The 13,341-nt window shown below is 46.6% G+C and overlaps 1 protein-coding gene across 1 annotated transcript; it reads left to right on the forward strand.

Moving 5' to 3' along the window:
• Positions 1-364: 364 nt before the first annotated feature.
• Positions 365-2,025, forward strand: LOC136500078 (dehydration-responsive element-binding protein 1J-like). The gene is made up of 2 exons (XM_066495498.1): positions 365-660; positions 988-2,025. The coding sequence occupies exons 1-2, from the start codon at positions 365-367 to the stop codon at positions 1,634-1,636; spliced, it is 945 nt and encodes a 314-aa protein (XP_066351595.1). The 3' UTR covers positions 1,637-2,025.
• Positions 2,026-13,341: the final 11,316 nt, after the last annotated feature.

Genomic DNA, 13,341 nt, shown 5'->3' on the forward strand with positions numbered 1-13,341 from the left:
CCAGCATCAGCGTGTGAGGAATTGAAGAAGGTAAGACAACAAGCTAGCGACCGGGTGATGTATCTAGACGGGCCTCAGTCAGCCCTCTGGTTGGCACTCACACGAGGAGGGTGGTCGCAAAGTAGACGCGCCCTTTGTGCAAACATATGGCTGCTACGACTGCATAAAGAACGCATTCTGTATGTGATGGTGCAAGTGTACAATTTGGCATGGTCCATGTACGCACAGGACCAGCGCAGCAGAGCAGCCTGCCCAAAGAGACAAAGAAAATGCTCAGAAAACCGGCCGCCGCGCCCACGGGTGGGTGCATCGGCATACCGGAAACGGAAATACCCCTAGCCCGTTTCTGGCTAATGGTGCCGGTATGGCGGTATCCCGGTGGCAGGTGCCTTGGTATCCGCCGCTGCAGCAGCCTGCAGTGCAGGCGTGTGCGTGTGCCCGATATCGTCGTCAGCTCGCCGTAATCCGATCCTGGCAGTCTGGCACACCACGGCCGGTCCTGGAAACCGGGGGAGACCGCGACGGCGTTGGCTGGCCGACCGTCCGCGCATTCGAAGCGGCTAAGCAATCGGCCGCGGCGGCGAAGTCGACGTTCCCCAGTCCCCGCTCGGGGGACTCGGCGGCGCGGCAACCCAGCCCAGCACCTGGGTTCGTGCGGCTGTGCGCTACAGCGGCCGCCGGTCACGAAGGTTCCCATCTGCTTCTGCTTCTGCTCTGCCTGCCGGAACATGTCAAACACAGGCGCAGTGCAGCCATCACAGACGCTCGCACCTCATCATCGTTTTCTGCGCACTGTACGCCAGAGAGACCAAACCAAACCCGTGTTCTCCTTCCGACACGTAGTCCGCCGCAGTATAAATCTAAATCATCAGCTTCCGTCTCCGGCCGCGGAGGAAGGAGTACCTATAAATACGCTCGCTAGCCCGCGAACCCGCGCAACAGCGCCAACGACCAACAAGTGCAACGGCCATGGATTTCAATTTCAAGGGGCAGCACCACCGAGCCCCCGGCGCCGGCGGCATCATCGCCTTCTTCGAAGCGGCCGGCGGGGCGGACCAAGTTCCAGGAGACGCGGCACCCGGTGTTCCGCGGGGTGCGGCGGCGCGGCCGGGCCGGGCGGTGGGTGTGTGAGGTGCGCGTGCCGGGCAGCCGCGGGGACCGCCTCTGGGTGGGCACGTTCGACACCCCCGAGGCCGCCGCGCGCGCGCACGACGCCGCCATGCTCGCGCTCTGCGGCGACGCCGCATGCCTCAACTTCGCCGACTCCGCATGGCTGCTCCACGTCCCGCGCCCCGGCGACCCCTCCGCGGGCCTCCCCGACGTCCAGCGCGCCGCCACCGAGGCCGTCGCGGGCTTCATGCAGCGCCAGCGCGGCGGGGACGCGCCCAACGCCGCCTCGCAGGCCAATGCCGCTACGGCGGCGGCGGGCGTGGACCACGCCGACGACGCGCCGCCGGCGATGGACAGTGGCGGCGGCGGCATGCTCGAGCTGGATGTGTTCGGCGGCATGGACGACGCCGGCTCCTACTACGCCAGCCTGGCACAGGGGCTGCTCATCGACCCGCCGCCGCCCGCCGTGGACTGCCCCGAGGAGGATGAAGATTGCGGCGCCGGCGAGATGGAGCTGTGGAGCTAGCCCCCATGATCCAATGATCCGAAGATCCGAGTAGGAGTAGAGCAGAGGATTAACGCAAACAAAACAATCTGATTTTTCGTTTTATTTGTTTGTGCTTTTTGTTTCACATGGTTAGAAATCCTGCCGTTCTCTCTGGATTGGCGAGGACGGCATGATGCTTGGTGGAACTGGAATTCTACGTTGCATTTGAGAAGGTTCTGCGGGTGGTTTATTTCGACGGGGTTTATACAGGCCCAACTTGGGCTCTAGTTTTTCCCGTCTTTGAACCAATCAAAATTTGTTGAAACGAACAATGCATCCAGTATTGAACAAACACTCGATCAGTTAATTCCTACTCCGTACTACTTTGCGCTGCGGAGATTCTTTTTGCGAGGCACAACCAACTTGTGGAGTCAGTCACCATCAACTATCCGTCAAATGGATTGGAGAATCCCTACCAAACTCTGATCTGGGGTTGCAGCCGTGGCTGTTGTTTTCTATTCTAGCTACAGTAGAAAGATGTCTATTGTGTGCGGGTCTCTTCGTTTGAACTTATCAGCTAGAATCGACAGTATTTTTCTCTCACACCAAAATAGCTTTAGCCGGCTTATCAACCGGCTTTAATACCGGCCGAACAGGCCATAGAATCATTCTCGGCTGGAATGGTTCAATAATCTGTATAATGTTTGGAATAGTTTCTAGCTTCGTTTCCGGCCAGGTAACCGAACGGACCCTTAAGGGCTTATTTAACTGCATGTCAACTCACTCTAATCTATATGGGTTGCAAGACATTAGGATCGAGAATCAACTAGTTATACACTCCAAGACCTTTTATTTTAATTTTATATATGGATTGTTTTACATGTATTGTGATGGATCGGCATGTAGCTAAATAAGCTATAGAAGATATCGGGATTTAATTTGGTTCCCTGGCGCGCGCTAGCTGCTGATGGGAAGTCAAACCTGATATGCGTGCCTCATGTTTGTAGTAGTATCAGAAATCGACGAAACCACTGTTGCATCCGTGCTTCCCCCGTCCCATCATTAGTCATCGCACCGAGCCACTGACCACTGTACGGGGTTGCCTTGGGAGGCTGGGAGTCGGCACAACACGCGCGACGCGACGCGACCACGACGCAAGTGGGAGGCCACGGAGACGTGGACGCGCGCGGCTCCACTCGGTCCAGGTCGACGGAGACGGCAGCACGGACGTCACCGCGCGGTGGCAGCGGCGGCGGCGGCCTTGGTTTGGCTTTGGCTTGGGTCTTGCAACCTGCAAGCTCCCCACCACCACCACGCTCCCGCGTCGTCGGGGCGGGATTCCAAGTCCGCGGACCGGAACGGATGGACGAGGAGGAAAAGGTGGTTTTTGTCATGTGCACCGTGTGGACGTCGTGGCCCTCTTGACTCTTTCTGGGCACTGGGCCATGGTGGCTCCTCGCGGGCGGCGGGGCGGCGTGGCGCTGATGGCTGCCTCTGCCTCGGCGGCGGGCGTGGCAGGCGACGGCATGGGATCTTTCTTGCCCACGTCCTGTGCCTCGCTCTCGATGCAAACCGTCGAATCGAGGGGGCATTCATTCAATTCGGGAAAGGTACCTTAAGCCCGAAGTCATGCGACGCGACGCGGCGGTATGGGGGATCCTGAAAAGGTGATCCTTGAAGTCATCCGCCGCCCATACATGGATTTTTTTAAAAAATTTTAGCACTTTTTTAAACTAAATCTAAATCTAACACTGTCTGCTTTTTATTTTTAAAACTAACATTTTTTGCCACGTTTATTGTCATAGCGTGGCGGGCTAACGTGGCGATGACCGGACCGGCTGACCGTTGACGTGGCGGGGTCTACCGCGCCACCGATCTTGGCGCAGCAGTGCCTCTCTCTCTCTCCTCTCTCTCTCGCTCTCTCTCTCTCTCTCTCTCTCTCTCTTCTCTCTCTCTCTCTCTCTCTCTCTCCACAGCAGAGACTATTGGAGCATCAGTGGAGAGATGATCGAAGCTTCCAAGGTTAGCCATGGTCGGGCGGAGGCGTAGGCATCGAAGTCCAACAAGGTGCGCTAGTAGGCAGGTTGTCACAAGCCAGACTCCAAAGCATGGGTAGAGACGAAGCTACATTGGAGGTAGGGCTCGGTGGCCACCAGTATCTCCGCTCACTACGAGCGTGCAAAACCCGTCCACCTCCATTGCTCCATCTCCCTTTCTCCTCCTCGGTCTTAAAGACCAGCAAGGGGACGGCATCTGAATCGAAGGCGGAACCAAATGAATTCATCCCTTACAAGCAGCTGAATCGAAGGTGAGACCAGGTGGGTGGCAACGCCCCGGAATCCCTACGTGAGAGTGCTTGTTGTGCGTCGGCACAAGCCACAACGTGCGCAGTGGCATACGGTGGCGTCTGGGGAGAGGGACGTGTGGCGCAGCCAAGCAGGTGAAAAAGAAGCACGTGGATAAGGTTAAAGGGGGCATTTTGGTCTTTTCTCCATCCGTGGTCACCTTTTAGCCCCCGTCAAATGCTATTTGCCAACTAGTTGATAAACAACTTGTCCTTTTCTTGGCTAACAATTAGTCCATCTTTTAGCCCCCATGTTTGGATCCTTAGGAGCTAAAAAAATAGTAAACTAGTAGTTGTTAGGCCATGGGATCCATACAGACTCTTAGTTGGTTGACTTAATAAGTTTAGTGATGGATAGTCCCATTTCACAACTTTGTGACCGATTTGCTCGTATATGACCAAGTTTTGGTGACCATAAATACAATGTACTTGAGTGAAAAATATACAGAAGCAATTATATATTTCATATGTTCCTTGATACCTTTCAACTATTTGAAGTAATTATTTCATACCTCTTATCTTGCAACTAAGATAACCCCAACCCAACCCCTACCTGAACCCCTACCCTAATTTTGATGGAAATTCAAACAAATTTGGTTCCAAAACAACATTGTATCCTACCTTTTAATTTTGGAGCCCCTCTTTTCACATGGGTAACCCTCTATATATAGCTGGGAGCAATCCATGGGGCTCCTATCCACATCATTTCCCACTTCCAACACCACTACCCATAGTTTTGCCCTATCCTGAGCACATTATTCTACTAGGTATGCGTTGTCATGAGTTGTGCAATCTACTCATACCGCAAGCACATAGTGATGTTGTAGCCTCTTCCCTAGGAATACATCAGTGTTTATATCGAACTCAAGGAACATATAGGACTCTAGCTAAGCAAACAGTTCTACTAACTAGATCCTTGAAAGGTTGAAATGTTTATATCAAAAATGTTCGCCAGACTGACTTATCACAACTCTCAGTGACATCTTGTGCCACTCTTTACATGCTCTATGATAATGAATAGATTGGCAAAAAATCTAACCACCACGGTTACGACCACTAAGCAAGATCAAACTTGATTAAGAATTGCATTGTACAATTGACCAACCACCAGACATATGCATAGCCAACTATAGGTTATACTAAAAGAGTGCAAGAGTTCAAATAGATGATTGCCCCTTGCATAGGAAGAACATATGATACTAGCTCATCAGGGCCTTTATGTCGATGACTGGCCCCTATGGGAGAAATCTCAGGAAAAATGAGCATGGGACGGAGCGATATTAGGCGGTGCATACTACAACCAAAGCTAGTGGATTCGAGTCTTTGCCTATCTTCATGCCTTTTGAGCCCCAATCTTGATCTCTTGGGTGGTGCTTCTTACCAAAAAGAGGTGATCATTTAAGCTTGCCTCTTTGCAAATAGCAACATCAACCAAAAAACACAAGATGTTGTGTTATGGGGGTTCGTGTTAGCGCCACATTGCATAAACCCTATTATAAAGGATGAAACAATCAATATAAATGTTGTAAAAATGTTACTGCAAATAGCACCAATAGTAAGTGACAAGTGTTTTGGTGATCAATAACAACTTTAATGTTTGTGATTAACTATTTGTATTAATGGCATATCTTAAATCAAGTCACAATGACCATAGGAATCTTAAGTCTGTAACTTATGGAACGATCAAAGAATATTGATGTCAAGATTAAGGGTCTTCTAGTTCTAAGTGTTACAAGGAGATGAAGGACACTTAGAGTTGTTTTTTCTAGTGGTAGTTCTTTGAACGTTCAACTATAAAGATGGGCAAAGAGATAGTAGCTTAACCTAACGAGTTTAGATTGGTTGGATATGGAATTGTGGAATTTTAGCATAAGGTAGACCATAGAAGTTCTTGGAAATTTTTGGATCAAAGAATTGATTCAAAAGGATTGAATGGGATATGTCCATGAAAAAATTACAAATATCGAAATGTCTGATGGTTCGTAAAACACACAGATAGGAATATATTCAACAATAGACTTTAATAGCAAAAGCAGTAGATGTTCCAGTGCTTGGTGCTTTGACTAGTCTACTTAATAGTGACATCTCAAGGTGAAAGGTAAACTTATAGACCAGATCTGGTACTTCCAAAAATAAACTCAGTAGAGTTTCAAAGGATTGAGGCATTTTTCTAGAGAAAGTTTTTTGGAAAAAAATGAAATGGTCTAATGCCACAATTGGAGTACGAACCAAAGTATATAAGGTGATGCCAAGACTAATGGGTGGATTTTACTATGCTTTGGGAATGCACATACCATATGGTTCAACGTTGACCATTGGATCATCCGGTGCTTAGCTTTTTAGAGAGTTGTTGGTGATAGCTGTTTTTTTTTTGTCTCGCCTATTTATACTGTTTCATTGCATTCATTTGGTGACTCTTAGATACCAAAGAAATTCATTCATCTAGGAGAGAAGTTCTTGATGCAATATTAAGGACATAATTATTGCAAGGAGAGTAGTAAGTGTGCATGTAAGTCCTCATTAGGTTTGTTCTTGGTCAAGTGAAGCTCAAGGCTTGTTACTCTTGGTGGTTTGCAGCAACTAGCCAATCTTAGAGAGAGTAGTAAGTGAGTGCAGGGTCACTTGGTGAGTTCTTAGAGAGAGTGGGAGCCTCCTAGTAAGCTTTGTGCTCGGTTTGAAAGCCAACAAATCTGGAGATGGAGAAGGGTCATTCTTAGTGATCGCTGGAGTGGTAGTGTCTAAAGTGAAAGCAAACCCCTAAGTGAATGCTCCATCAAGTACTAGGAGGAAGTGCTAGCTACTCCAATAACTCATGAAAAAACCAGTGTCTTATTGCCCAATCTTTTAACATTCCCACACAAAGATTTAAGCACTTTACTTTCTTATTACAAGTTAATTCTATTGTGTGCTTTGTATTCTTATGTTTGTACTAGGTAAATGCCCGTGCATTGCAACGGGAAACATAATACCACGATAAGATATGTAAGAGCCCGTGTTATACTGTTACCTACAAAAGATACTACAATCATGATGTTTGAAACATCAATATTACATAAATCTTCAAGAAAGATAGATAATTAAATAGTTCAACAAGGAGAACATGCTTTGTACGGACGCCAAGCTACAGCTGGTCACAAATCAAAAATGGTCTAGAAGATTTTCAAGTCTTAGATGCGGTATCTGACTTCTTGAGTTGAAGAAAAACTATAGTTTGATGTATCCTCATATAACTTGTTTGTTAATTTTTAAAGCTACATTATTGTTGACTATCCTAAAAAAAAATATGTATCGACACGTGAGATATTACCTCTTTTATAGAGTTATGACCTCTTTATATACGATATTCTTTGTGAATATGTTTCTTATTCCCTTTCCCCTTGTTCACGTCCTTCTCAGCAACCAACACAGCCAGGATCCTAATGTTCGATCTTGTCGTAGCTCTTGATAGCGCCACATACAATTGGTTGTGTGAAAGCTCTAGTTTGGTTTTGATGAATTGATGAAACCCTAAGTGCTAACCTAGTTCATCTAAGTTATCATGAGATAGGTAGCATTATTCCAAGTGGTGAAGCAACAGTGAAGATCATGATGATGGTGATGCCATGGTGATGATCAAGTGCTTGGACTTGGAAAAGAAGAAAGAGAAAAACAAAAAGCTCAAGGTAAAGGTGAAATTGATAGGAGCTTTTTGGTTTAGTGATCGAGACACTTAGTGAGTGTGATCACATTTAGGATCGATAGCCGTACTATTAAGAGGGGTGAAACTCGTATCAAAATGCAATTATCAAAGTGCCACTAGATGCTCTAACTCATTGCATATGCATTTAGGATCTAGTGGAGTGCTAACACCATTGAAAACATTTATGAAAATATGCTAACACATGTGCATAAGGTGATACACTTGGTGGTTGGCATATTTGAGCAAGGGTGGAGAAGTTGGTGAAGTGAAGGAGATGATAGTTACTGAAAAATAGTGACCGGACGCCGGTCACATGGTGACCGGACTCAGGGGCGCAGCGTCCGATCATTTATAAAATTAGTGGTGTGCTTAGGCTACTCTTAGCCTAAGACTAGACATAGGTGACTGGACTCTGGCTGAACATTGTTCAGCATCTGGTCCTACTGACGTGGTGGCGCGCAGAGAAGAGGAGGAGGAGCGGACACACCAGCGCATCCGGTCATGGTGGACCGGACGCGTCCGATCAAAAAAATTGGCTCTGGTGGCTTACTGGAAACGACTGGACTCCAGTGATGGAGCGTCCGGTCACTTTGAGCAGCGTGTCCGGTCGCAACTTAACACGTGGCATGAAGCAGACTAGCTATTAAGATCAATCGCTTAGCATTTGAAGTTGATGACACATAGCGAGCATCTAGCGACTGAACGCTGGGGTCCTGCGTCTGGTCAACCTAACCGGCGTGTCCGATCAGCCCGTGTTTCACTAGATAGAGGAGCCAACGGCTCTATTCATGGGGGCTCTCTATTTAAGCCCCATGGCCAGCTCAAGCTCACTTTCTTGGTCATTTGCATTGACATAGCAACCTTGTGAGCTTAGCCAAAGCCCTCTCACTTATCACCATCATTGATTCTTCATCTTTGTGAGATAGGGAGAGAATCCAAGTGCATTGCTTGAGTGTTCGCATCTAGAGACACTTGGTGTTCGTGTTTCACTACGGGATTCGCTTGTTACTCTTAGTGGTTGCCTCCACCTAGATGGCTTAGAGCAGCGAGGATCATCGAGCGGAGATTGGTGATTGTCTCCGACTCTGATCGTGGTGATTGTGAGGGGTTCTTGACCTTTCCCTGGCAGAGAGCCAAAAGGTACTCTAGTGGATTTCTCGTGGCTTGTGTGATCCTCATCTTGTGTTGAGTGTGTGGCACCCTATTGAGGGTTTGACGTGTGATGCCAATTAGCGTGTGAACCTCCAAGTGAGTGAATCGCCACAACGAGGACTAGCTTGTCGGCAAGCAAGTGAACCTCGGTAAAAAATCATTGTGTCGTCATTTGATTCTAAGGTGATTGGTTTTCATTGGTATTCATTCTTGTGATTGATTGGTTCATTCCTTGACTCGGCGTTATAACCATCTTACTCTCTCTCTCTCTCTCTCTTTACATTACCGCAAACTAGTTGTCAAGCTCTTTAGTGTAGCCAGTCGTGAGAGCTTGTTAGTTTGGTTAGTGTGGCTCTTTAGTTAGCCTTTGAGAGCACACTAACTTAGTGTAGTGACATAGCCATTGTGTGGATAGAGACTATAGAAACTAGAATTATGGTAGGTAGCTTGCATTTTTAGTAGGCTAGCGCAACACTCGCTTTGCCTCATATTTGTCTAACCGGTTTGTTAAGTGTTATTGTAGAAATTTTTAATAGGCTATTCATCCCCCTCTAGCCATTAGGACCTTTCATCGTGCGAGAACACTAGCTTCGATAAGTATACCCTGATGTTTGGGATAGTCTGCCCCTGTGCCTTGTTAATAGTCATTGCGAAGCTAAGCCAAATAGGGAACTGGTGTTGCTTAAATTGGAAAGGGAACACCTCATCGTCCGATGGACATAAGGGTATGTGAGGCAAAAAAAACCCTCTTTCCAGCATGCTATCCCAACACAATTTCTACATCTATGGTATTCTTTTGGAACTCCCGTATGATAAGCCTGGTACCATTACAAAGTCTGTTTGTAGGGTCAATGTTCCGAAGCAATATGACTGGGCAACCAATCTTCAGCTTCAACACATGTGGAGGTAGACCATTGGGTGCCAAAGTGTTAAGGAATTCCTCAGGGTAGTAGTTGTGCAGATCATCCACCGCACAATCAAAGCTATGGTACACCATCTCATCCCTATGGAAATGACCTATCATCTTCATATTAATTGTATCAATCCAGTCATTTGGCATAGGTAATATCGCTTGAGAGGTGATATAATCTTTGCTTGACATATTTGCATTGAGGTTAGGGAATATGCAATTAATTAGAGTATCAAGATCACTATCTTCCCCGGTGTGCAGTACACATATATCACGAGGAAGACGGATTTCATCATCATCAGTTGCCTCCTCAGAACCTCCACCGACGCGCAACAAGTATTCTGCAAACCACTGGTCACTCTTTACCCTCATGTTGCGCACTTGTTTTAGATGTCGCATGGAATCCCAAAGGTACGACATCCGCAGCGAGGCACTAACTATTTGAGCCCTCGACCCTCTTCAAACAACGGAAAGAACCCGTCTAAAATCTTCATCGAACACCACGGTCTTCCCTCTGAACGCCAGCTCTGGTCGGTCCGTTATATCATGAAGACTATTGTCTAGCGCCTCAATAGCCTGCCTCTTTGTCATGCTAGCCTCGCCCCAAATTATGAGAGATGATGCTCGAAGTGGCTTGGCAGTACCACTCTATTTTGTGAAGGCGCAAAAGGCTCCATTATTAATAGTGAGGGGAATCTTGAAGCGTGAGTGGGCGGTTTTACCACCAGGCATTATTGAGGCTGCGACACTAGATGTAGCTACTGCCATAGCAATCTTTTTCTGACTGCATATAGTAGCAAGAAGTGCTTTGTACAAATAAGTCTTTCTGGTCCCACCAGGACCATCCACAAAGAAGAGACCCCCATGTTCGATATCAACCGAGGACATAATCTCATCATATGCAGCCCGCTGCTCCTCATTAAGGGTGTCTGACAGAGCCACATCATCCTCGTTAGCCTCAATGCTAGCCTCCTCAAAAATCTCTCTAGGAATATCACAAGAGGCGTCATATGAGTGGTCGATATCAGAAAGTGGGTACATCTTTATATCCTTCTGCATTGATTGTAGCAATTTTTGAATATCTATGAGGACCATCTGCTCCACCATGAAGGTGGATTGATTATTGCGCCTATAGTCCTCCGACATTGTCTCTTTGTGTCTCTCCCATAGTCCAAACACATCGTTGGGGTCACAAAATACCAATATTGTTGTAAAAAGCCTTCGCAGCGCATATGGCATCATCCAATCTGTTGCCTCAGCAAGACTCTCGTCCAGTGTGTTGTCCTCTTCAATTAGGCCTCTTCTTTCTACAGCTTCACGGAAGGTCAGTAGGAGTTTGCCGTCAACAGTCCTTAGACACTCAAAGGAGGTTGCACCAGCCATGTGGTTCAGGAGAACCTAAAGATAGTAACGCTCCCCCTCGGCTGGATTAGCAGACACGATTCTCCCAATCTGTCATAATGTATCACGACGTACCCTATTTTGCCAAACTTTGCCCTGTGCTTACCATATATAGAACTCAGGAAAGTCCTGGTACAATATATCTCGTGCTGTTTCATCTATCCTATTCTTCTCAAAGTACGCTGTAAGCATTGACTTTTCAGCACTTGGATAATCAAGCACTCATCAAATCCCCTTGCACTGGTGAAATGACACCGTGTGCATGTCTAGAAGATGTAGCTATAAGGACAAAATAGCAGGGTACATATCACTCAAATCAAACCAGTATATCCTCCACAAGGCTTCTAAAGGGGTTACCTATCTAGCATCTTTGTATTGCTTGATCTCATCGATGTTCCCTTCATTAGCACCCTTGTTAGCCTCTCTCATAGCCATAGATGCCCGGTCATGACCCTTGTAGATGTACTTAAATAGATACTTGACTGCCTTGATGCTCCCACATGCCTCAATATTAATGTGGCAGTTGAATAGATGGAGGAGATATGGGTTGTAAGGCACAACCCATCTATTGTCAAGCTCGTGGCCACAAACCTTTTCCTTTCGGCCATCTTCACGTCGTCTGTAAACCGGGTATGAATCCTTGCCCTATACTGTGACATCATAGAAAGGTCAAGGGTAACGGTTCTTGCATGAATCATGACCCTTTGTGCATGAGCAATTGCGATTAAGCACTCCGCAAGGTCCATGCATCATATGCTTGGTAACCATCTTGTACAAGACCGAGTACTTCTTGTTCGGGAGCTCAGCTGAGATGAGGAGGTCATACTGCTCTGGGCACGTGATCTTGTACTTTATCTCCGTAAGTAGCAAAAAAATGTGCGTGCGACAGACCCCTCTTCTAGAACTCCACAACATACACATGTGCCCAGACCTTTCCAATGATATCCTTTTCTAGTAGCCTATCCTTTAGCTCTTGTTGTTTTGCTTTGAAGACCCAAACAATGAGATCTGGATGATCCTGTGGCGTCTAGCTAGGGTAGAGTTCACGCTTGATCTCATCCCAGTTCGAGTTACATGTCATAGTGAGGAATATGTTTGGTTTACCAAACCTCCATACCAGAGCCATGGCGTCCATGTATCGACATCTCATGTCATGTGGTCCTCCCATAAATGATGAAGGCATCATAGTACACTTTCCAACAGCTTCTGCTCTACCCTCACCAGCATGTAGGCCATCAACCAATCCTTGATAGAGGTCACCCTAATATCAATTTGATGGTTGCGTATATAATCCAATTGAGAACTCTCGATCTTGATGTATGTGCCAACCACAAACTACTAGAAGACGCTTGTCATAAAGTATGGGATTCAATAATCCTAGCCGCATCTAAAATTTGTAGTAGTAGTAGTCACGTACAGACACGCATAGTCTCCCAGGGGAGTCTACAAAAAATAACCATGAATTAGAATTGCTTGTAGAATAAGTATTGAGGTATATGCGAAGTATTAAATAAGAAGAATAACAAACATGTTTCTTCTTCTGACCAACTATGAGTCTTCTGTAGGGCATGATACTCGATGACTTCCTCTAGAGTAACTCCTTTTTTGGAATATCCATATGCCACCCAAGCTCACCCTTAGGGAAGAAAATGGGGTATGAAAGAGCATCGTAACATCCATGATACGAGCGGAGCCATGTCTACTTCTATCTTTCCCATGCAGGACAACACTATTCTGAAACTAACCAAGGAGTTTGCTTCCCTCGATCCAAACAGCAGCCACCTCTGAAGCCAATGGCACATTGTATGTTCTCTTGTCAAGATTTAGTGTGACATGATAGTCTTTGAGGTGTTCAGCCTAGCCCACACTCCTAAGATGTTGTGAGTATGGGTTGTCATGAAGGATGGCCACCAGCTTGCCAATGACTTCCTTATCTTTTTGGCACTGCTCTTCACAACAAAGTCGATAGCGGTGCTCAAGGCTTGGATCATCATCGTATAAGTAAAGCTCAAGATGTCTTGGATCCTTACCATCTTCTCTCCCAAATGACCTTATGTTGTGATAAATCTAGCCATGTGCACGGAAGGTGTATATTCCACTATTTTTCATGCTTGCGGTAGCGCTATCGAGGCAACAATATAGAGAAGTGAAATAGAAATGGTCATTGAAAAACCTAATGTTGTTACAAAAGTTCCTAGCATCAGTGTCGGTACTTGACCAAAGCCTTATCATCTTGTGAGGTATGTCTTGTGCATTCA

This window comes from Miscanthus floridulus, chromosome 13 (assembly GCF_019320115.1).
Source record: "Miscanthus floridulus cultivar M001 chromosome 13, ASM1932011v1, whole genome shotgun sequence".
NCBI classification, from domain to species: domain Eukaryota; kingdom Viridiplantae; phylum Streptophyta; class Magnoliopsida; order Poales; family Poaceae; genus Miscanthus; species Miscanthus floridulus.